General features: G+C 47.5%; 1 protein-coding gene across 1 annotated transcript; it reads right to left on the reverse strand.

Moving 5' to 3' along the window:
* Positions 1–1,653: 1,653 nt before the first annotated feature.
* Positions 1,654–22,223, reverse strand: c6h5orf22 (chromosome 6 C5orf22 homolog). The gene is made up of 9 exons (XM_072510129.1): positions 21,954–22,223; positions 17,096–17,241; positions 15,172–15,321; positions 13,265–13,742; positions 11,242–11,307; positions 8,632–8,753; positions 6,845–6,911; positions 4,696–4,835; positions 1,654–1,988 (listed from the first exon to the last, which is right to left on the reverse strand). Exons 1-9 carry the CDS (start codon positions 22,023–22,025, stop codon positions 1,877–1,879), a joined length of 1,353 nt encoding a protein of 450 aa, XP_072366230.1. The 5' UTR covers positions 22,026–22,223; the 3' UTR covers positions 1,654–1,876.
* Between the last annotated feature and the right edge of the window lie 906 nt (positions 22,224–23,129).

Below are 23,129 nucleotides of genomic sequence, written 5' to 3' on the forward strand. Positions count from 1 at the left end.
GAGGAAACCGGAGCACCCGGAGGAAACCCACGCAGACACAGGAAAAATGTGCACTCCACACAGACAGTGGCCCAAGCTGGGAATCGAACCTGGGACCCTGGCGCTGTGAAGCCACAGTGCTAACCACTGTGCTATATTTCTGTGCTAAGCAAAGATGAGAAATAACTTGTGACCCAACTTCACTAAGTTTTGAAAGGACACGAGCAGATTTGCCAGTGATGAGACTTCAGCAGAGGTTGAAAAGGTTTGGGCCCCTCTCCTTCAAACGGAGAAGCTTCAGAGGTGACCCAAGAGGGTTACAAGATGATGGGAGGTTTTGATAAGAGAAAAACTATTTCCTCTGGAATGGGTCAATGACCAGAAGTGTTTGATGTGTTGGGTAGGCTGGGTCGAGGTGAACTGCACTTGATGCAGTGTAGCGAGACCTCCAACATTTGATAAAATGCAACACGATTTTATTCAACATCCAAACTATTATACATGTTCAACTGTGGGTCGACACTGCTGACTTGACTGGAGACCTGACACTAGCCTGACCAGACTAACCTAGCTACCACATGGTGTAGGCACTGGCTAGCTCACGAGCTCGGACTGTCTCAGAGGCTGGGTCCCGAGAGAGTGGGAAAACTGGTGCCCTCTGGCTTTATAGTGCTCGTGTCCTGTCTGGTGATTGGCTGCTGTTCTGTGGTGCTTACTAGTCATCCTGTGTGTCAATTACTGCCTGTCTGCACTCCATTGTATACATAGATGTATGAGTGTTTTTCTGCATTTGTTCCTGGGATGTAGGCATTGCTGGCTGGGTCTGCATTTATTGCCCATCTCCGAGGGCAGTTGAGTCAACCACACTGCACACGTAGGCCAGACCAGGTAAGCACAACACATTTCCTTCCCCAAAGGATATTACCAAACCAAACTTTTAACAACAATCGGCAATGGTTTCGTGGTCAACATTAGACAATTAATTCCAGATTTTTATTGAATTCAATCTGTCATGTGGGGCGGGGAGAAATTGAACCAGTGTCCCCACAGCATTATCCTGGGCCTTCTGGATTAGTTGTGCAGTGGTAATACCACGACGCCACCATCTTCCCCATGGTCAGGGGGTTTGATGAAATGAAAATCGCTTGTCACAAGCTTCAAATGAAGTTACTGTGAAAAGCCCCTAGTCGCCACATTCCGCCGCCTGTTCGGGGAGGCTGGTACGGGAATTGAACCGTGCTGCTGGCCTGCCTCGGTCTGCTTTCAAAGCCAGCTGTTTAGCCCTGTGCTAAACCAGCCCCTGCTATCACATGGAAAAGATCTAAAGAGGAGCTGAAGGGGAGTTTCTTTGTCCACTCACCAGAGTTGTTGCGATCTGGAACGCTCGACCTAGCGAAGATAGTGGAAGCTGATTCCGTGAATAATTTTAAATGGCATGTTGGACGGTGATTGGAGGCCGAAGAACTGACAAGGCCACAGACAGAAAGCAAGAGATGGGACTAAGCAGGAGCATTCTTTCAGAGGTCTGGTACGTCAGATTGAATTGTCTCCTCCGGTGCTGCAAGTCGCCATATCAGTCAAAAAATTTTTTATTTCCTGAACACATTTCCTTGCTAAATAAACCCGCCAACTTTAACAGCAAGAGTGTTGAAGTAAACACTGATGAAATAGCACTGTTGTTAAAAGTATAATTTATTTATTAAATAAAATTCTCTTGAGAAAGTGGAGTCGAAGCCCTTCAAGATCAGCCATGATCGCGTTGAATGGCGGAGCTGATTCGACAGGCCGTCTGGTCTACCCGCGCTACTATTTCTCGCGCTTTCTTCCACAATTGAAACAATAGTCCGTGTATATTTTCTGGCTGAGATACGGGGTCACGAGGTGAAGTTTGACATTTTCAATACTCAAGGTGGACTTCTAAAGGTCCATAGCAGGAACGTAGCACTGTTAATATCCTCTCCTGAATAGAGTCCACCTGCTCTGATGGACAGTAATCGTCTAAACTGGATCTGAAACATTAGCACAATCAGTGTTAGATATCTGCTCAACAGGCAGCTCTGCCCAGGATCTGTAAATGCATTGACAAAATCTGCTTCAAGTAAATTGTAATTTGCAGGAGGGCAGTCATAAAGAACACGAGAAACACAGTAACAAACTACAGGTTTATGCTAAATATAACAAAAAACATTAGAGTTAATCCAAGTTTGCACAAATAACAAACAACATATTGAGGGTTTGCGCATTAAATTGTCTTTTGGCTGACACTCTCGGCCATAACTCCCACCCAACAGTGTACAAAGTCATGTCCCGCTGGAATCACCGGAGCTTAAAGTGGAAAAACTTGTTCAAATCTCCGCAGTCTGGAGCTGCTTGGAGCGTACTGCAGAAGAATCTGCGAAGGTCCCAGTGCAGCACATCACCAGTGGGCTCAGGGAGACTACCCCCTTCCCCCTCCCCCTTTTTACTGCACAGGCTGAGGGATAGCAGGTAGGTTTAAAGGGCTCAATAAAACCGAGAGGCCAGGGAGAAGGCAAATGTCAAGCGCCCAGTTTGAGTGCATGGGATTTGGCGGTTTGGGTGGTGGTCCTGTGCAAATCCCAAGGGTGGGGAGGTCCGGAGCATATGTGTGTGTGTGTGTGCGTGCGTGCGTATGTGCATGTGCTTATGTATGTGCGTGCGCGTGTGTATGTGCGCGCGTGTGTGTGCGTGTGTATGTGCATGTGCTTATGTATGTGCGTGCGCGTGTGTATGTGCGTGTGTATGTGCGCGCGTGTGTGTGCGTGGCTCGGTCTGGGTGTTCAAAATAGATACGTTGAAGTTAAAAGTGATTTTGTTTATTCTAACTCAGTAACTAGGAGTGTAAAACTATTGGACCATCCGAAGTTAGCGATTTAAATCGCTTTGCCGGGTGGATGGCTCCAAGCCCACCTCACTTGTCAGGAGTTCACCCTTCAATTACCTCGTGAAATGAAAATCGCTTATTGTCACAAGTAGGCTTCAATGAAGTTACTGTGAAAAGCCCCTAGTCGCCACATTCCGGCGCCTGTTCGGGGAGGCTGGTACGGGAATTGAACCGTGCTGCTGGCCTGCCTTGGTCTGCTTTCAAAGCCAGCGATTTAGCTGTGTGCTGAACTAAAGCCTTGCCTGCGAGCTTCTGAAGGGGTTTTCCCAGCGCATCTTTGGGATGCCCTCCCACATCAGACGCGGAGGAGCCAGGAAGATAATTTGCTTCATATTGTGCATATCGAGACCCAAACTAATGGTCTACGCAGAGGAAAGAAAGAAACAGAACTGGCATTTCAAACGCATCCTTCATCATCTCAGGATACCCCAAAGCACTTCACAGTCAGTTTGACGTGTGTCTGCACTCTTTCAATGTTGGAAATACAGCAGCCAATTTGAGCACAGCAAGCTCCCACAAGCATCACCGTGTTAATGATCACATAGTCCTTTTGGTGATGTTACTTGAGGGATGAATATTGGTCCAGGACACATGGTTTAATGTCTCAACAAAGAGACGGCTCCTCTGACAGTGCTGCACTCCGTGTCAGCCTGGATTACGTGTTCAAATCTCAGGACTTGATCTTGAACCCATGACTTTCTCACTCAGCTGAGAACAAACAAAACTTCAAGCATTTCGACAGGATGGAGGTAAAGTGATAAACTTGGAGCCAATTCTGGTTATGCGGACATCTCCCAGCAAGTGTGAGGAGATGGATCATCGCAGTTCAAACACATTTCACCAAGAGAGAGAGAGAGAATGAGAGAGAGAGAATGAAGTGAGAGAGAGGGAATGAGAGAGCGAGGGAATGAGAGAGAGAGAGAGAATGAGGAGAGAGAGAGAGAATGAGAGAATGAAGTGAGAGAGAGGGAATGAGAGAGAGGGAATGAGGAGAGAGAGAGAGAATGAAGTGAGAGAGAGGGAATGAGGAGAGAGAGAGAATGAGAGAGAGAGAAATGAGAGAGAGAGAAATGAGAGAGAGAGAGAGAGAATGAAAGAGTGAATGAAGAGAGAGAGAGAGAATGAGAGAGAGAGAGAATGAGAGAGAGAGAGAGAGAGAGAGAGAGAGAATGAAAGAGAGCGAGAGAAAGAAAGAGAGAGAGAGAGAGAGAGAGAAAATGAGAGAAAAAATGAGAGAGAGAATATTTCCACTGTTTGGGTTGCCTCGGAGGGGTAGAATTTAAAAATTAGACCTTTCCGTCATGAAATTAGCAAACACTCTTCACACAAAGGATGCTGGGGGTTTGGAAATCTCTCCCAACATTGGATCATGCTGGATCAATTGTTACTTAAAACTGAGGGTAACAGACCTTTGTTTTTCAATGATATTAACGGGTAAGGGTCAAAGGTGGTTATGGTTACAAAAGAAGGAATTGTCACAGATCTACCAGACTGAAAAGCAGGATGGGTTTGGAGGGCCGAATGGCCTCCTCTTGATCCTAGGGCACGAGTGCCCACAGGTAGGAGGTGAGACAAAATTGTAGTGCAAGATGCCTTTGTGTCAAAGCATGCACGGGATTACACACACTGTGCGGATGTAACCCATTTTGTTAATAAAACCTGGAAATACTCAGCAGGTCGGGCAGCACCTGTGGAGGTAAGAACAGAGTTAGCCTTTCAGGCCTGTGACCTTTCACGAGAACTTTGACGGGACGTCACCGACTGAGCATTTCCAGCATTGGCAGCATTTGGCTTTTGGAAAACCTGTTTCGTACCTTGCTACCGTAATGAGAGTTGGCTTGGGTAAATCTTCAAGTAGCCGTTTTACAGATGACAAGAGCTGGTCTATCTCCTCCTCAGCACTGATGTGGTGCGGCAGTTCAGAGTAATCGCACGTTAACCCCGCCTGGTGAACCTGTGGGTGAAATCCCAGATAGCAGACTGTTAAACCCGGATGCAGCGCTAATGACTTTGTTACCAACCACCACCCCCCCCCCCAAAAAAAAACCACAAATACTTTTACAGGTTTCAGATTTAGCTTAAAATTGAAACTCTTACAAACTTGACACCTTCAATCCTGCACCCCGCCCTCCCATCGATCGGATGATTCAGTTAAGTTGCTGGATCTGGACCCGGTCGACAGCCTGTGTAAGAAGTAGAGCCAATCGCCTCGCCTCTCCTGGGTTCACTGGCCGGGGTGGGGGTATGAATACAGCCGAGAACTGAATCGGCCTCGGGTGTGATGCCGCCTGTAGTCAGTCAGCTCACTGGCTTTCGCTGCCTAGCGTCACGCATGGTGAATTATCATTTGGGGAAGATTATTAGAGGGGGGGCCACAATCTAGTCTGGAGATTTAGACAGAAGCAAGGTAGAGAAAAATAGACAGCCACGCGGGGTGGGGCAGTGTCATAGTGCAGAAGGAGGCCATTTGGCCCATCCAGTCCACACCCACCCTCTGAAAGAGCACTGCACCCAAATACACTTACTTGCCCTATCCCAATAACCACCTTAAACCTAACCTACACATCCCTGGACACGAGGGGGCAATTTAGCATGGCCAATCCACCTAACCTGCACGTCTTTGGACTGTGGGAGGAAACCGGAGCACCCGGAGGAAACCCATGCAGTCACGGGGAGAACATGCAGATTCCGCACAGACAGTGATCGGAATTAAACGTGGGCGCTGTGAGGCAGCAGTGCTAACCATTGTGCCACTCTAATGTTGGCTAACGTTACAGTCGGCCAAAACTATACCTACACCAGAGTACATAGAAGAAACATTCCAATGGCAGAGGGCTCAGTAACATGAGGACACAGAGTTCAGTTAACCGAGAACAGAACGAGAGGTGACATGAAGAAGCAGATTTTACTCTGCGCTGTGGTCCAGAACGGTGGTGGTGGTATCGGGTTGGATTCTAATGTTCAAAAGAGCATTCAATGAAATATTAAAAAGGGGGAAAAAATAGCGTGGAGAAAGAGGAGAAGAACTAACCGAGTTGCTCTACTAAACAAGCTAGCTCAGACACTATGGGCTTAATGGCCTCCTATTCTGTATCATTCTCAGATTAGACTCAAACACATTCAGGAATGATGTGAGACAGTCCCTTACACTCGGCAGGCTCAGACTGACTGCAGGTTTAACAGCCTGCCGGTCAACTTTACCCTCGAGAGTTCAGGTGATTTAAATTAATTGAGCTTTTAAAACAAAAAGTTCATGGTTTACGGATCTACAATGAACAAGCGAGATTTTAGTCTGCCCAGGACTCTCGTCAGTCGAACTCAGCAGCCTTGTGCACAATGTAGGGGCAAGATGGTGATGTGGTGGCAACGCCATTGGATTAACCCTCTGGATGGGATTTCCGGTGTTTTTATTAATTGAATTGGAGTTCCACTAGCTGACATGGTGGGATTTGAACCCTAATGCTTTGGGGACTCGGGTTCAAATCCCACCATGTCAGCTAGTGGAACTCCAATTCAATTAATAAAAACACCGGAAATGAAAATCGCTTATTGTCACAAGTAGGCTTCAAATGAAGTTACTGTGAAAAGCCCCTAGTCGCCACATTCCGGCGCCTGTTCGGGGAGGCTGGTACGGGAATTGAACCGTGCCGCTGGCCTGCTTTAAAAGCCAGCTATTTAGCTCTGTGCTGAACCAGACCACAGGCTCGGGAATCGCAAGCTAGTCTCAGTAATGGTGACCATCGATTATTGCACAAACCCACATGTCCTCGAGGGAAGGAAATCTTCCACCCGTACCCAGTCTGGCCTCCATGTGACTCCAGACCCACAGCAATGTGGCCGACCCTCAAACTGTTCTCGGGGGCAATTATGGACGGCACCAAATCCTGCCCTGGCCAACGACCTCTGCATCCTGCGCAAGAATGGGGAAAGAAAAACGAGAGGGGCAGATATTGCTGCACCCACCATTTCATAGTCAGGTGTCTTCAACCTCTCCTTCAGGCTTCGCACAAGCTGAGCGAGACTTTCCAGGCTGCAAGTAAATGCAAAATTCCAATGAGACAACGGCCGGAACAAAGAAGAATGATCTGGAATTCAATCAAAACGCGATGTCTCGAAACGTTCCGACACTGACTCAATGGGCCGAATGGCGTTCTGTACCCTCATGATTCTCAATGACTATAAAAGTTAAGCATGGTTGTGTAAACGACACCAAAGGCTGAAAAGGAAACGGCTGCTGGAATGTTTACTCAGCAGGTGTAATGTGACCCCAGTGACTGGATACGCTTTTTGGAAATTTTCGCCAGTTAAAAGCAGGCCTTCCCGCATTCACAAACTTTTAAACTGAATCTTTGGAAGATCCAACCTATGATGTCACATTGTGAAAAATGCTGCAGGTGCTGGAAATCCAAAACAGAAACAGAAAAATGCTAGATGTACTGAGCAGGTCAGGCGGCATCTGCGGAGAGTGAAACCGAGTTCACATTTCAGGTTGATGGCCTGGGGACGGGATGCTCCACCCCGCCGGCCAGCCCCACCCCGCCCGGGCTGCCGGCAAAACAGAGCATCCCGCCGGCGGAGAATCCTGCCCCTTATATCAGAACCTTATTAAAGGGCACAGACGTGAAACGTTAACTCTGTTCCTCCGTCCGCAGGTGCTGAGCGTAATATATAAACCTGACTATTCTGGTACCGTCCTACTTACTCTCTCACCTCCAACCCCACCCCCCCAATAAACTTGAGCTCATCCAAAGCTTTGCGGCCCGTTATCCTAACTCGCGCAAATCCTGTTCACACGTGGCTGCCTTTGCGGAGATTTTCGGTGGGGGAGGGGTCATAAGTATAAACTAATATATCCACTGGGAAATAATGAAAAATGTTTCTAACGCGAGTGCGGTTAGGAGTTGGAACACGCTGCCACAGGGCGTGATTAAAGCAAGCAGCTTAGATGTCTGCAAAAGGAAACTAGATGAGAAGATGTGGGAGAAGGGAATAGGTGGCACGGTAGCACAGTGGTTAGCACTGTTGCTCCACAGCACCAGGATCACAGGTTCGATTCCCGGCTTGGGGCACTGTCTGTGCAGACTCTGCACATTCTCCCCGTGTCTGTGTGGGTTTCCTCCCACAAGTCCCGAAAGACGAGCTTGTTAGGTGAATTGGACACTCTGAATTCTCCCTCTGTGCACCCGAACAGGTGCCGGAATGTGGCGATAAGGGCTTTTCACAGTAACTTTATTGCAGTGTTAATGTAAACCGACTTCTGACACTAATAAAGATATATATAATAGAAAATCTGCTTAAAGACGGAAATGAGATAGATAGGATGAGAGAATTGTGTGGACCATAAACACCAGCATGGAATGATTGGATCACAAGATTTGTTTGTGTGTTTTCACTGTATGTAAAAACCTTCAAAAAGAGACCAGATTTAATCTTTACTCGGATGGCTTTCTGCCTTACCCGGAACACTGCGGCTGAAGACCGCTCGTATTTGGATGTGTCGTTGGTGAGGGGGCAGTCAGATGGTGGGGAGCAGTCCAATGGACAGGCTAGCAGAGAGCTGGTCACAGGCCAGTGACCCACTCAGCTCGCTGGAGGAATGAGAGAAACAATGCAGGATGGGAGGAGGGGGGTGCGGAAGAGAATTAAACAAACAAAAAAAAAAAGCGACAGAATCAAATGCATAACGGACAATCTTCCTGTCGGTGAAACATCACTGCTTTAAGACGCAGCTTGGCTGTTCCATCGTTTACCCCGGGATTGTTGCCCACTTCTGCACGTTCTCCTCACTGTCATCGTCGCACAGGTCTGAAAACGCAGCTTCCATATCCTCGAGTTGCCTTGTGCGAGCTTCCACACAATCGACCAAAGCCTCCTAGGCATTAAAGACACGCAGGTTTATTTTTGATTTAAAAGCATTGCTAAAAACAGGAGTTAACTTTGAACTGCCCCCAGCCCTTAAAAAGGAGACTTATCACACCAGGTTAAAGTCCAACAGGTTTGTTTCAAATCACTAGCTTTCGGGGCACTGCTCCTTCCTCAGGTGAAGTGCTCCGAAAGCTAGTGATTTGAAACAAACCTGTTGGACTTTAACCTGGTGTTGTAAGATGTCTTACTGTGCTCACCCCAGTCCAACGCCGGCATCTCCACATCTTAAAATGGAGACCTATTCTTATTCAACAGCTAAGCTGGTCCAGACATTGGTTCTGGAAAGAATTCACGGTATATTGCTAAATCCCATTTAAGACGGAGATGAGAAGAATATTTCCCTCTCAGAGGATGCTGAATCTTTGGAACTTCTTTGCCCAGAGTATTGGAGGCAAAGTCAATGAATATCTTGAAGATGGCAGTAGATAGATACTTTTTTTTAACATTAAAAAAAAATTCTTGCCAACCAAGGGGCAATTTAGCGTGGCCAATCCACCTACCCTGCACATCTTTGCTTCGTGGGGGTGAGACCCACGCAAACACGGGGAGAATGTACAAACTCCACACGGACAGTGACCCAGGGTTGGGATCGAACCCGGGTCCTGGGTGCTGTGAGGCAGCAGTGCTAACCACTGCGCCACCATGCCTCCCTTGGTAGATAGATTCTTAACTAACAAGAGAGTCAGAGTTTATTGGGGGTAAATGGAGTTAAGGCCACAATCAGATCAGACCCGACCTTACCGTATGACGGGACAGGCTCAGGGGGTCCCAATAGCCCACTCCTGTTCCTGATTCCTTGGCACCCAGAGTTAAGATGAAAAGTCAAGTAGATTTTTCGTGCTGAGATGCTTCACGAGGGACGATGATAAACACTCTGAAGATTGTTAGGCATTATCCCCATCCTCACTGCAGCTAGTCTTGACAAAAGGTCAACAGCTAAACAGCCGATCTCCTAGAGTGGAGGTCAGGGCATTTATGATAACGTGGGGCTTATATCATCGTGGGGCCCTACTACGTTGGAAAGAAATTGAATGTTAGGCCGTCACAAATCCAATCGTGGACGTTCACTGCAAATCCCGTATGGGATCCAACTGGATCTACTTACTTTGCGCGGCAATGCTCACTATGTACAGCCCCAAATCCAATATTCTACCTGACATTTCATCATTCATCTCTTTTTCTGTCGAGCGAAATGAGCATAGACACACTGGATTTTGCAGGCAGCAAGGAAGCAACAATGCTGACCTCGAGGAACATTGCTGATAAAGAGCAAACGATGCCCGTGCAGATTTTCCCTTTCCCAACACCTGCCTGAACCAGGACAAGGTGATCTCCAAGCACTCAACAACAGTGATGTTGGCAAGCTAAATCAGCCAATCACATTGAAGCATTCTCACAGATATCAAAGCAGCAAGTTAAAATGTGCTGAACCTTTTCCACTTCTAACTGAACAGTTTACGCAGAGCAAAGTAGATAACTGGGACATAAACATAGGGTTACGATGAAAGTAGAAACATCACAAACGGAAGAACACGGTTGACTTCCGTGTTAAAATGAAACACGGTGACACAAATTTATCAGAGAGAAAGAACACAAAGAGAAAGAAGCCGACAGTTGTTGTAACAATAGTTACTGCAAACATTCTCGACCCCAGTGGGCTTTGGATGCTCCATCGTGGAGTAAAGTCAAGACTGAGATCGATAAGACTTTTGGGGATTAAGGGGATCAAAGTCAAAGGAGTTGACGATCTTATTGAATGCAAAGCAGGCTCGAGGAGGCACATCGCCTACTCCTGAATCTACTGCAGTGATATATATATATATATATATATATATTAAAAGGGAATTGACGTCCAAGATTTTAAACTTGAATTTAGTCTGTACAAAGAATCCGGGCGGCGCAGTGGTTAGCACTGCTGCCTCACGTCGCCGAGGACCTGGATTCGATCCCGGCCCTGGGTCACTGTCCGTGTGGAGTTTGCACATTCTCCCCGTGTCTGCGTGGGTTTCACCCCCACAACCCAAAGATGTGCAGGGGAGGTGGATTGGCCACGCTAAACTGCCCCTTAATTGGAAAATAAATAATTGGGTACTCTAAATTTATTTTAAAAAAGGACCTGGCTTGGTTTGAATTGAAGCACAAGTTTGGCAGTGAACTGCTCCTTGGTGCATTCGCCATGGCAATGCCTCTACCAATCATAGTCCACTTGCCAACTAATCAGCACTCTCTTCTCGTGCAGTATGAATAGTTGTTCCCTTTACTGTTTCTATTCTTGCAAATCTGTCCTCATGAGTGCAAGCTGAAAAGCTTCGACAGCATGTCTCTATTTCCGGCAATACTCACGTTCTACACTACCAAACGACTAGGCTACAACGGTATTTTTTCACATAATCTCAGACTGCGTTAGCAGCATTCCGTGGTTGATCAGCCCATACCTCATCATCCTCTTTCCACTCGGGTTTGGTAAAACTGTACAGTTGCTTGAGAATTTCAAATTCCTCCTGTGGGAAAAGATGGAAGTGATTATGGAGCTATGCACGGGCGAGGGTTCAAGCTAGAAAAGATCCTTGGTTACAGTCAACATCGCTTGATTATGCTAAAGTGTTCCGGGCGGGAACTACGGCAAACACACACAGGGGTCGGTGGTACTCATCCCCCCCACCGTGGCATGTTAATTAGCAGCCCATCAGTGGCAGAATCGTCGGGTCCCACCATTGCCATTTGGCATTTCCCACGCAACCCACCCCTCGCAGCCGGGAAACCCATGGTGGGGGTTCGCTGTCGTCAGGATGGGAAGATTCCCCCTCCCCCCTCGACATCTTTCCATGCGTTCCGCTCCTATCCAAAAAAGAAAGACTTGCATTTCTATAGCGCCTTCCCCGCCACTGAGCAGCTCATGATGCTTTACAGCCAATTAAATGCTTCTGCAGCGTAGTCACTGCAGGAAAACGCGGCAGCCAATGTGTACACAGCAAGATGCCACACACAGCACGGTGGCGATGACCAGATGCTTTGTTTTGGTGCTGTTGATTGACGGGGGGGGGGCGGGTTAAATGTTGGCCCTGACCTCAGGGAGAACACCCGTACTGCATTTCGAAATAACAGCCACGGGATCTCTCACAACCTCCTGACAAGGCAGAGGGGGCCTCGGCCAAACATCTCTCAATTTAAAGATTTCCCCGACCAGCTCCGGGATACAAGGATTGTGAAGCTTTCGCAGGGAAAATAAGGAAGACTAGAACTCTGCATTGGGAGAAAAAATAAAGCAAAATACCGTGGATGCTGGGAATTTGAAATAAAAACAGAAATTGCTGGATAAACTCAGCAGGTTGGACAGCGACAATGGAGAGAAACGGAGTTAACGTTTCGGATCTAAACGACCCTTCTATAGGACCGAAGGTAGACATGTGCAGAATTATAGAGTTGGAAATGGAGCAGAGGAGGTTGGGCAGAACAGAAGACAAGGGATAGGTCTGGGCAAAGGAGAAATAGACAGATTGGTCATGGGCACAAGACAAAGGGGAATGTTATTGGCACCGTAAAGAGAGCTAATAGTGGCAAAATGTGAGACAGCAGATTGTGTTAATGGGAGCAACTGAACAACAAGGGCCAAGTAAAGGAGGGCTGGGGTACAGTTGGGGGTAGGCCAGTGAGCTGGAAAAACAACAGACAACTACAAAAGTGGGCGGGGGTTGAGAAAGGGGGAAATTACTGCCTGAAAGTTATTGAACTCAGTGTTGAGTTCAGAAGGCTGCAATGTGCTGAATCGGAAGAGGAGATGCTGTTCTTCCAGTTTGCGTACTGGCCCAATGTAAAACTAGCCTAGGCCGGGACAGCTCCCGGAAAGAAGTACTGAACGTGCTGGAAATTCAAGTTCAGGTGAAGAATCTACTCCAAACATTTCTCTGCCATCTCTTCCATCTACAGATGGAACCCGAGCAGCAGCCTCAGCACATATATGCACACAAACATCCACGTGTATGCATCCACACACACACACACGTGTGCGTCCACATAAGAAGGCCAGCACAATAGCACAGTGGTTAGCACAGTTGCTTCACAACGCCAGGGTCCCAGGTTCGATTCCCGGCTTGGGTCACTGTCTGTGCGGAGTCTGCACGTTCTCCCCGTGTGTGCGTGGGTTTCCTCCGGGTGCTCCGGTTTCCTCCCACAGTCCAAAGATGTGCAGGTTAGGTGGATTGGCCATGACAAATTACCCTTAGTGTCCAAAAATGTTGGGTGGGGTTACCGGGATGGGGTGAGGGGGCGGGCTTGGGTAAGGTGCTCTTTCCAAGGGCCGGTGCGGACTCGAGGGGCCGAATTGCCTCCTTCAGCATTGCAAATTCTATGTGAAAAGGTGCTGTGAACACAAGGCAAACTAACCAAACCCCATCAGTGAATGTACAGATATAATTCTCAAACCGTATCCCTTCAAAAGTCGTAATTAAGAAAACGTACCTGGGTGTACATTTCTTTGAACGGATTTTTAACTGAAAAGAAATCCAAGTCAATGTCCAGGACGTAGGCCTCTCTTTTGTCCAAGACATGAAGGAGATCCGTAACAATTTCCTCTTGTTGCCGCTGTTTGTTGTCAGGACTACTTGTTGCCGTGGCGTTGGCTTCCTGAACGTGTCTCTTTCTAGTGGAGGGCTGAATTGCACAGGTGTCGTCATCACCCGGTCTGCCTTCCGAGCTCCGATCGTTGGTTTTGGATGAACTGGCGCACACGGCCTCGGACGAACAATCTCCATTGGTTACAGGCTCCGATTTGGCTTTCTTGGCAGCCAACGCTCCGCGTTCCTCCCCACAGCCGGCGGGGCCTTCCTCCCCTGGGTCTATCGCGATGACCTGCAAACACAACTCCTTCTTGTTCTCCAGCAGTTTCTCCGGCACATACAGGCCGTCGCTCAGGAAGTAGCTCTCTGTGCTCGTAACCCTGATAAGATCATTTAATGATGGTGAGAAACAAGTCTCTTTTTAAACAGAAAAACAATATTTGTGCATTGAAGTTAAATGTGAGCTTCACTCTGACATTGGTGCCTGCGTGTTTGAGGTGACACCATACCAGAAACCAGCAGTTCATTTACTTCACAGCTTCCCATGGGATTCCCTCCTTAATCCTCTCTTTCCATCTTTTAGGTGCTCCTGAAACCGACCTCGGAACAAGCCGACGGCGTAATACCTCATGGGGCCAATTTTGTTTGATGCTATGCCTGCAAAGCCTTGGGAAATTTTACGACATTCAAGGCGCTACAAAAATGCAAGTTATTATTGCTGTTTTGCTCTACTGCCTATAACGTCCAAAGGTGTGGTTAGGTGGATTGGCTACACTAAATGGCCCCTTAGTGCGTTCAAAGGTTGGGTGGGGATAGGGTGCGGTTGTGGGGATAGGGTGGGGTTGTGGGGATAGGGTGGGGTTGTGGGGATAGGGTGGGGTTGGGGGCCTAAGTACTTTGCCAGTTTGAAGGGTCGGTGCAGACCCGATGGGCCGAATGGTCTCCTTTTGCACTGTAGGGATGCTATGATAATCTCTGGCAAACGCAGCGAGCTAGCTGGTGGAGCAGTTTCCTTTCATGATCGGGGAGCTCGCAGCCTCTGCTCCGCGACTTGGCACCGATGCACCGCCGAAACTGGGAGTTCATCGATGTGGGGGCGAGAGGGTGTGAGTCGGTGGTCGGTTTATTGCTTTGCGCTACTGACGGCACTCAAGTTATTGTGAAAAACATTGCCTGGGTAGCTGAGCATTCAGGTGGAGAATCTCACTGCAGCCCAGACAAATCCACTCCTAGGCCGAGGTATATTCCTCTCGCATTCTGCTCGGAGTAGAATGGGCCGACCGTCTTTGGGGTTTAGAAGAAGGAAACGCGAGGCATTGAGAACATCAGTGTCGACGCTAGGAAGATTGTTTCCATTGGTTTTTCACTTGAAACAATCGGTTACTGAGGGCCGGGAAACCTCTAGACTGGGAAGGCTGCGGAACTCTGGAATTCTCGACCCCAGAGAGAGCTGTGGATACTCAGTCCTCGAGAACATTGATTCGCCGGGAGGAAATCAGGTGAGAAAACGTTTTGGGAAACATCAGGAACCGTCCTATTGAATGGAGCAGCAGACTTGAGCGGCCTACTCCTGCTCACGTTACCAAAGAAAAATGAGAAATCAGTTTTAGCGAGGTTGTGCGCTAGTTTTTCTATCTGGATTTCGTAAAACAAAGCTGGAGATGGCGGGGGGGGGGAACTCATTGAAGTAAAGTTGCAGCAATGGTGTCTCATTGTTACAGTGAACCTGATAATCGAGCTCAACCTACCAACACAATGTAGGCCAGGTTCTGACTATTCTCCGACATTACTTCCAAGTGGCTGAAATACCTGATTGTTTTAGTTGAAGGATCTCTGCCGATAAAGAAGCGATGTTTCCCATCAGTGATCTGCTGGGCCCAGAATGGGTGAAGCCAAAAGACATGTGAAAAATGGCCAGCGTAAACTACCGGCATGATCCAGTTCTCAATACTTAGGTCTCTAGATGCAGAGAAAAGAAAATGCAGTTACTTTCCCAGGGACGTCCACAAAACCGCTAAGAACCAGAAATAAATTGTGTTTATACAGAACACGATCGTGACCTCAAGAGTGTTTCTGAACATTTCATTATCAGCGAATTACACCCAGGTCCGCTCAGGTCCCACGCGTGGCAAGCCTCCGGGATTGTCCAGGAATATCCTGGATTTGGCGAATACTATTCCCAGGCATGACGGTCAGCAAATCAGCAACACTGCAGGAACTCGTCAAGTCTCCGTCGACAGCACCTCCCAAACCCACAACCTCTACTATCTAGAAGGACAAGGGCAGCAGGTGCAGGGGATCACTGCCACCTGCAAGATCCTCTCTAAGTCACTCACCATCCGGACATGGAATTATAATTGGCCATTCCTTCACTGTCGCTGGGTCCTGGGAGTCCCTCCCTCCTCCCTAACAGCACTGTGGGTGTACATATCACATGGACTGCAGCGGTTCAAGAGGGCAGCTCACCACCACCTTCTCAAGGGCAATTAGGGATGGGTAACAAATGCTGGCCTAGCCAGAGAAGCTCATATCCTAGAATGAAGAATTTAATGAAGCTCACTTGGTGATACCCCACCTCAATTGGCTCAGCATTGCTCTTCGCAAACCATCCCAATACGGAGAGCCCGCAGTGCTCGTGTGACTATTCTGATTTTACAAGTGAGTGGTGTCAGCTCTGTGAGGCAATGAGCGTATTCAGCATCAGTCATCGCGGCCTCGCTGCTCCCGGTTTTAGAAAGAGCTTCACGGACACGGATGGAGGTCTTCAGCATAACCTCCTTTTGACAGACACCCAGGGAATGACATTACATCGTCCGTCCTGCTGGCCCGGTGACGTCAACTCGAAGTGACCCCGAACTCCTAAGCTAATCACTCGGACCCCAATCGAGCCACCCGAAGTTGCCTCACCTCCCAATAAAGGCGAATGGAATCTTTGCTTTTATCTCATTGACTTCTCATTTGAGGGTGTCTGCATCCATTACACAGAGCCTTGGTCAGAGCCCGACTGCAGGACTGGGTGCAGAGCTAGACACCAAATTGCAGCAAATAAATGACGTTCTTCCGAAGAAGCGTCATATTGGACTCAAAACTCTGTTTCTCTCTCCACAGACGCTGCCAGACCTGCCGAGTTTTTCCAGCATTTTCTGTTTTTACTTCCGATCTCCAGAATCCGCAGTGTTTTCTTTTCGCTCAGGATCGAGGTGTCAGCCTTGGGAGGAGAAGCCGTGCACATTCAGCAGAATGGCTTTCTCCTGTTCCACATTCCCTTGCTGCTCAGCACACCCCGCCCTGCCAAATAAATCTTTTCTCAACTCTACAGAAGCCACAGTCTCAGACCCAATATGATCAAAAGGCCCCCCTCTCTCTCCTCCCTTTCCTGTTGTCTAACTGCATCAATTAGTGAGACGGTTCTGTCAACTCTCTCGTTCCTTCTGATGTCCTGGAGACATCTCCAGCTCTTCCTCACTAACGCACCCTCTGCATCTGGCCTGCATGTGACTCCAGACCCACAGCAATGTGGTTGACCCTTAAATGCCCTCAGGGATGGGCAATAAATGCTGGTCCAACCAGCGACGCCCACATCCCCTGAACACATTTTTTTTTAAACAGTGGCTTCCCGCCTAGAATCGCATTACTTTTAAACTCAGCACCTGATTGCACCTGGCCACAGTCTTCGTCTGCGCACACAGAATTATGTAAACAGTTAAATGCAAAACTAGTCAATTTGCATTACCCAAAAAGTAGCTCTTTATCAAAGACGCTGTCAGCTAACATGTCAATTGGGATTAGGAGGTCTGGGTGGGAATCCAGGTGAACCAGGCAAATATCCGCCATTGGCAGATGCTTTGAACCAATCGCTCGATAGATGTATGGCACGACCTGCAAAACATGAACATAAAGAATGTCTTGAGGAAAGCGTGAAGAGGTGGACGATACTTTTAAAATAGTGCAGATGAGACGACGGTCATGTGAGAGTACCTTTAAGAAATGGGTGTTTGAGAAATGTACCTTTAAGAAATGGGTGTTTATCAGTGATGTCAGAGTGTGGGTGGAGCTGGGCTGTGTCAGCTTTTTACTTTTGTTTTAGGCTGTTTGCTGCAGGGTGTGTTTTAGTTTTGTTTTCAGTGTTGGAGCTGAAGCCAGACAGAGCAGGTGTACTGTTGATCTCTCTGCCATGAAAAGACTATCTCCTGATCATTTGGTGAATTCAGAATTGGAAATGTTTTCAGCAGTGAATGTAAACCCAATGTGCTTCTGTTAAAAGGTGTTTCTTTTGTCTTCTGGATGTTGTTTGGGAAGCTATTAAGGGTTACTTAGTGTTGTATTCTTTGGGGGTTGTATTTGAATTGATGGTTGCTAAGATGTTCACTGTATGTTTTAAAAAAGTTAACTTGAATTTATAGAATAAACATTGTTTTGCTTTAAAAAATATTTTTCCATTTCTGCTGTACCACACCTGTAGAGTGGGCCGTGTGCTCCCCATACCACAATCTATTAAACATTGTGGGTCAGGTGAATTCCATGATACACTTTGGGGTTCTCTAAACACTGGCCCATAACACTACATTCCACCCAGAATCAGGGTCGCATCAAAACAAATCATTTGTTTAAGGGCAATAGTTTCATCAAAAAACCTTCTCCATGCACATCATGATTTTGAACACCTCTATCAAGCCTCCTCCCAATCTTCTGCTCCCGAGACGACAGCTCCAACTTGGCCAGTCCATGCACGCAACTGAGGTTCCTCATCCCAGGCACCATTCTCGGGAATCGTTTCTGATGTCTCTCTAGCATCCTTCCTAAACCGCGGTGCTCCAGTCCAGCTAATGCTGAACTACTGCCTTACACAAGTTCAACATAACCTCCTTGCTCTTGCACTCCAAGGGGTATAAGCTAGGGTAACGTACGCTTTATTAACCACTCTCTCAACCTGCTACTTTCAATGATGTTTGCACATACACACCCAGTTTTCTCCGCTCCTGTCCCGGGTCTGAACATAGTTGGCTGGTCAGCTTGGCTCCTGCACCCTCTCTAGAAGAACGCCCGTTGATTCACGTTGCCTCTCCTCTTTCATGCTGCTAAAATTAATCGCCTGAAACGTGTCATGTGAGAGCACCTTTAAGAAATGGGGGTTTATTGAATAGCTGTAGTGGGTGTGCCTTTAAGAAATGGGGGTTTATTGGAGAGCTGCAGTGATGTCAGAGTGGGTGGAGCTGGGCTGTCTGTCTGCTTTACTTTCGTTTTAGGCTGTTTGCTACAGGGTGTGGTTAGTTTTGTTTTGAGAGCTGGATAGCTGCAGGCAAAGCAAGGAGCTGCATAAGGATCTCTCTCTGCAAACTAAAGACTGTCTCCAAATCAATTGGGTGATTTCAAAGTGCTGACTGCTCTCAATAGTGAATTTAAACCTGATCTCGGTGTTAAAAAGGGTATTTTGTCTTCCGGATGTTGTTTGGGAATTTATTAAGGGTTATCAATGGAGTACTGTATTGTTTGGGGGATTTATTGGTGTTGATAGTTGTTAAGATGTTTACTGTGAGTTTATAAAGTGTTAACTGGTTTCATAAATAAACATTGTTTTAATTTAAAAGTACTTTAACTCTCTGTTGCATCACACCTAGAGTAAGCCCGTGTGCTCCCCATAACCACAATCTATTCAAAGTTGTGGGTCAGGCGAACTCCACAATACACTTTGGGGTTCTCTAAACCCTGGCCCATAACACACGTCTTGAAATTCAATTCTCTTTCAGAATTGTGCAACTGCATGATGTCTGTCTTGTTAATCATTGAGAAAACGGTGCAGTGTTGCGATCCCAGTTGGTGTTATAACTGGACGGGAAGATTCCATAATGGAACCCTGGCTCAAAAGACCGTAACTTTTACCTTTTTTAATAAGACGCGGATGAACAGAGTCACAGGATCGCTAATTCGTTTAACAACAAGAAAAAAAAACATTTATTAAACATGTAAAAATTGGATTATGATACAATACTCCATTATCCACTTTATCTTAACAATCATACACAGATTTTAGGATTAACATGGATTACAAAGTATATCTGAATCGACAATGGTCTCATTAATACGTAGTCCCTGTGAGCAGAGATGGCTGTGGCCAAATACACTCATGTGGATGCTGCCTCGGAATCCCCCCCCCCCCCGCCCGATGACTGCCACGTGGGCTTCTACTCTCCACTCCAAAAACACACTATGAAACCTTCCCTTGTAAGGATTTCCCTTTGCAGTTCGCATTCCAAAATCCAGAAAAATTCGTTCTGGGCCAGCATTTATTGCCCATCCCGAATTGTCCTTGGACCGAGTGGTTTGCTAGGCCATTTTCAGAGGGTAATTAAGAGTCACATGTGGGTCTGGAGTCACATGTAGGCCAGACCAGGTAAGGACGGCAGATTTCCTTTCCTAAAGGACTGGAGTGAACCAGATGGGTTTTTACAACAATCGACAACGGTCTCATGGCCATCGTCAGACTTTTAATTCCTGATTTCTATTGAATTCAAATTTCACCGTTTGTGTGGGATTCGAACCCGGATCCCCAGAGCATGACCTTGGGGCTCTGGATTACTAGTGCAGTGACAATACCACTACCCCATAGACCCTCCAAACGTTTAAACAAAGATTCAGTGTCACTTTTAACAGCAGTGCAGGATTTCACACCAGCCCCTTTAGATTTCTTTGTCTTGACTGCTGTGCAAACTGCTCACAATTGCTTTAACTCTCAATTCCCAGACTGCATTAAAATGGCATCAGACGTTTGCTTTTCCTTTGAAGTTGCTATCGTCTCTAACTCAGAACACTTCATTTACTCTTCCTGGAATTCTTCCGAACGATACCTCGGTCTCTGTTCACTTAACTCCAGACTTCTTGGACAGTTCTCTTCATTTCTTTAGTTTTTTTAACTAGCTGGACTTCCATTATTGCATTGTATGGTTTTTCTTCTAGCAGGGCCGAGAGAGATGTTCCCTCTCTAGCCTTCTAAAACCAACTGCTTCTGACAGAGCTGTGGGAGCTGCCTTCTCTCTCATTACCTACCTCCAACTGCAATCAAATTAGCTAAATTAAAACTTAAAACCTTCTCTATCTCACGATGCCCCAGGTGCTAAGCAACCACTGCTGGTTTATTTACTCTTCATGCCGTAGCCCCTCTCTCAACACAATAGAAACACAGTTGGAAATTAACCAACTCCCACACATACAGACACCTTTGTCCAGCATGAGTCTAACGATAGGTTTTATCCTTCCAGGCTCAGAAACATTAAATTAAATCATTTTAAAACTATACAGTATTTCTAATGTTTACCAATATAAATGTAATTCCCACAAAACTACCTTGGTTTTCCTAACAGTTTGGAGGTGCAGGGAAAGAGCTAGGAGCAGAAAGCTGTCCTAATATTGTTCAGGTTGTATCAATGTGTAGCAAGTCATAAAAGATCCTAGTGTTGCATTTCCAGAATACAGAATGAACAGAATTAGGGTTACCAACTGTGATCAAATGTATTCCTGTATTCCTGGAGGTTTCATGACATGACAGGCCCCCTTCCCTCCAGTCATCAGTTGGTCAACACATCCATCTTTGTGACGTACTGCCACCCGACACCAATTGGAAAGTAAAAAGACTCACTGCCCAATTGGACAATGCTTGACTGTTGGCCAAACATCGTCCCCTCCCCCTTCATTGTTTGTTATTTTAAAAGAGAAATGTCCATAGAAAAATGACAAAAAAAAAATGTCCCTATGATTGTTCTGCAGGGTTGCTCAGAGCCTCCTGCGTGGGTTTCCTCCGGGTGCTCCGGAGTTTCCTCCCACGGTCCAAAGATGTGCAGCTTAGGTGGGTTGGCGGTGCAAAAAAATTACCCCTTATTGTCCAGGGATACGCAGGTTCGGTGGGGTCAGAGATTGGGGGGGGGGGGGGTGCTCTTTCAGAGGGTCGGTGCAGACACGATGGGCCGAATGGCCTCCTCATGCGATGCAGGGTTATCACGGAGATTAACAGAACATACAGTGCAGAAGGAGGCCATTCAGCCCATCGAGTCTGCACCAACCCACTTAAGCCCTCACTTCCACCCCATCCAACCTTTTTTGGTCACTAAGGGCAACTTATCATGGCCAATCCACCTAGCCTGCATGTCTTTGGACTGTGGGAAGAAACCGGAGCACCCGGAGGAAACCCACGCAGACACGGGGAGAACGTGCAGACTCCGCACAGTGCCCCAGCAGGGAATCGAACCTGGGACCCTGGCGCTGTGAAGCCACAGTGCTCATCACTTGTGCTACCGTGCTGCCCTAGGGGACTTTCAATTGCTGTTTGCAGGATTGCAATTAATTGTTTAGCAATTAATGTTTCAATTGCTGGAGACTGGAGGCCAATCCTGGAGGGTTGGCAACTCCCGGGTCAACGTTCCAATTTCCCGGGCGAGGAAAACGTTCCAATTGCAAATCCCCGGGACAATGTTCCAATTCCCCGGGCGAGGAAAACGTTACAATTGCAAATCCCCGGGTCAACGTTCCAAATCCCCGGGTCAACGTTCTAAATCGCCGGGCCAGCGTTGCAGATGTGGGCAGGTCGGGGCCACACTTACATGGTGATGATCCTCCACTATCCAGACCGGGAGCTCGGTGTAGCGGCGCAGACTGGAGGCGGCCCCGCTCATCCCTCCGGGTGCTCCTTCCAGCCGGCCGGCCCGGTGCACACACTCCAAGTGCAGACCCTCCGGTAACCCACAGTCCCGGTGCAGACCCTCCGGTAACCAGCAGCCCACAGTCCCGGTGCAGACCCTCCGGTAACCAGCAGCCCGCAGTCCCGGTGCAGACTATCGGAGGGGAAGTAAACCCTGTGACGGACCTATTTCCCCCCCCCCTGTTCCGGTGTAGCTGATTGGACGGGAGGGAGTCCGCTCGCAGCAATGTCCCGGGGTGGGTGCTGCAGCAACGCCGTTCCCGACTTGCGGTTCACATGTTGCTGTTTGTTTAAAGTCCCCTCCCCGTGCGACAGGTGGTTTCCACCGGATCTCTCACCGCCGCCGATGCCGCCTCCCTTGTTGCATTTTGGACAATTTGCGCTGGTTGGGGGAAGAGCAGATATTGCAAGGCAAGGGGCGTGAGTCAGTACCCCTGGAGATCACTTTCCGCCTCAAGATTCCTGCTTGTGATACACATATTAAGAAGCAATATAACCCCCACCCCTCCCTGGGCTGGGTGTGTTTGCAAGCACTGATGTGTTGAGTGCTCTGGATCCATGGAACACATACAGGCCACCAACACTTAAAATAGTGCAACACTATTTTATTAAGTTAGAAACTGTTGAACATACTTTCACTGTGGGTTAACACGATGTTCGATTAAACTAAAGACCTATGCCTGTCCTAACCAGTCTATGCACTCAGCACATGGTGAAGATCTGTGCTGTGAGCTCTGTCCTAAGAGGCTGCATCCCGAATGAGCAGGAACTCTGATGCCCCCTGTCTTTATAGTGAGTGTGCTCTAACTGGTGATTGGCTGCGAAGTTGTGTGGTTGATTGGTCTTGCTGTGTGATCATCAGTGTGTGTGTCTGCACCATGATATACTGGTGTATATTATGACATCCGCCCCTTTTATTAAAAAAATGTATGTGTGTGGCAATATTTAATGTATGGTGAATGTTCCTAACTACGTGTGGGGTGCGAAGACATATTTACAGGACTACGTACATGAGAACTAAGCTATTTACATGGGAAGGTGCCTGGTGCAGAGAAGCAGTATGCAACAAGAGTAACGA

This window comes from Scyliorhinus torazame, chromosome 6 (genome assembly GCF_047496885.1).
Source record: "Scyliorhinus torazame isolate Kashiwa2021f chromosome 6, sScyTor2.1, whole genome shotgun sequence".
In the NCBI taxonomy this organism is placed as follows: Eukaryota; Metazoa; Chordata; class Chondrichthyes; order Carcharhiniformes; family Scyliorhinidae; genus Scyliorhinus; species Scyliorhinus torazame.

Bases quoted from the DNA above. Each gene is read 5' to 3' on its own strand.
- c6h5orf22 (XM_072510129.1), bottom strand. From the start codon at position 22,025: ATGAGCGGGGCCGCCTCCAGTCTGCGCCGCTACACCGAGCTCCCGGTC. The intron at 17,242-21,953 runs GTAAGTGTGGCC...CATGTTTTGCAG, and splicing joins TAGTGGAGGATCATCACCAT to GTCGTGCCATACATCTATCG. The intron at 6,912-8,631 runs GTAAACGATGGA...ATTTACTTGCAG, and splicing joins AAGTGGGCAACAATCCCGGG to CCTGGAAAGTCTCGCTCAGC.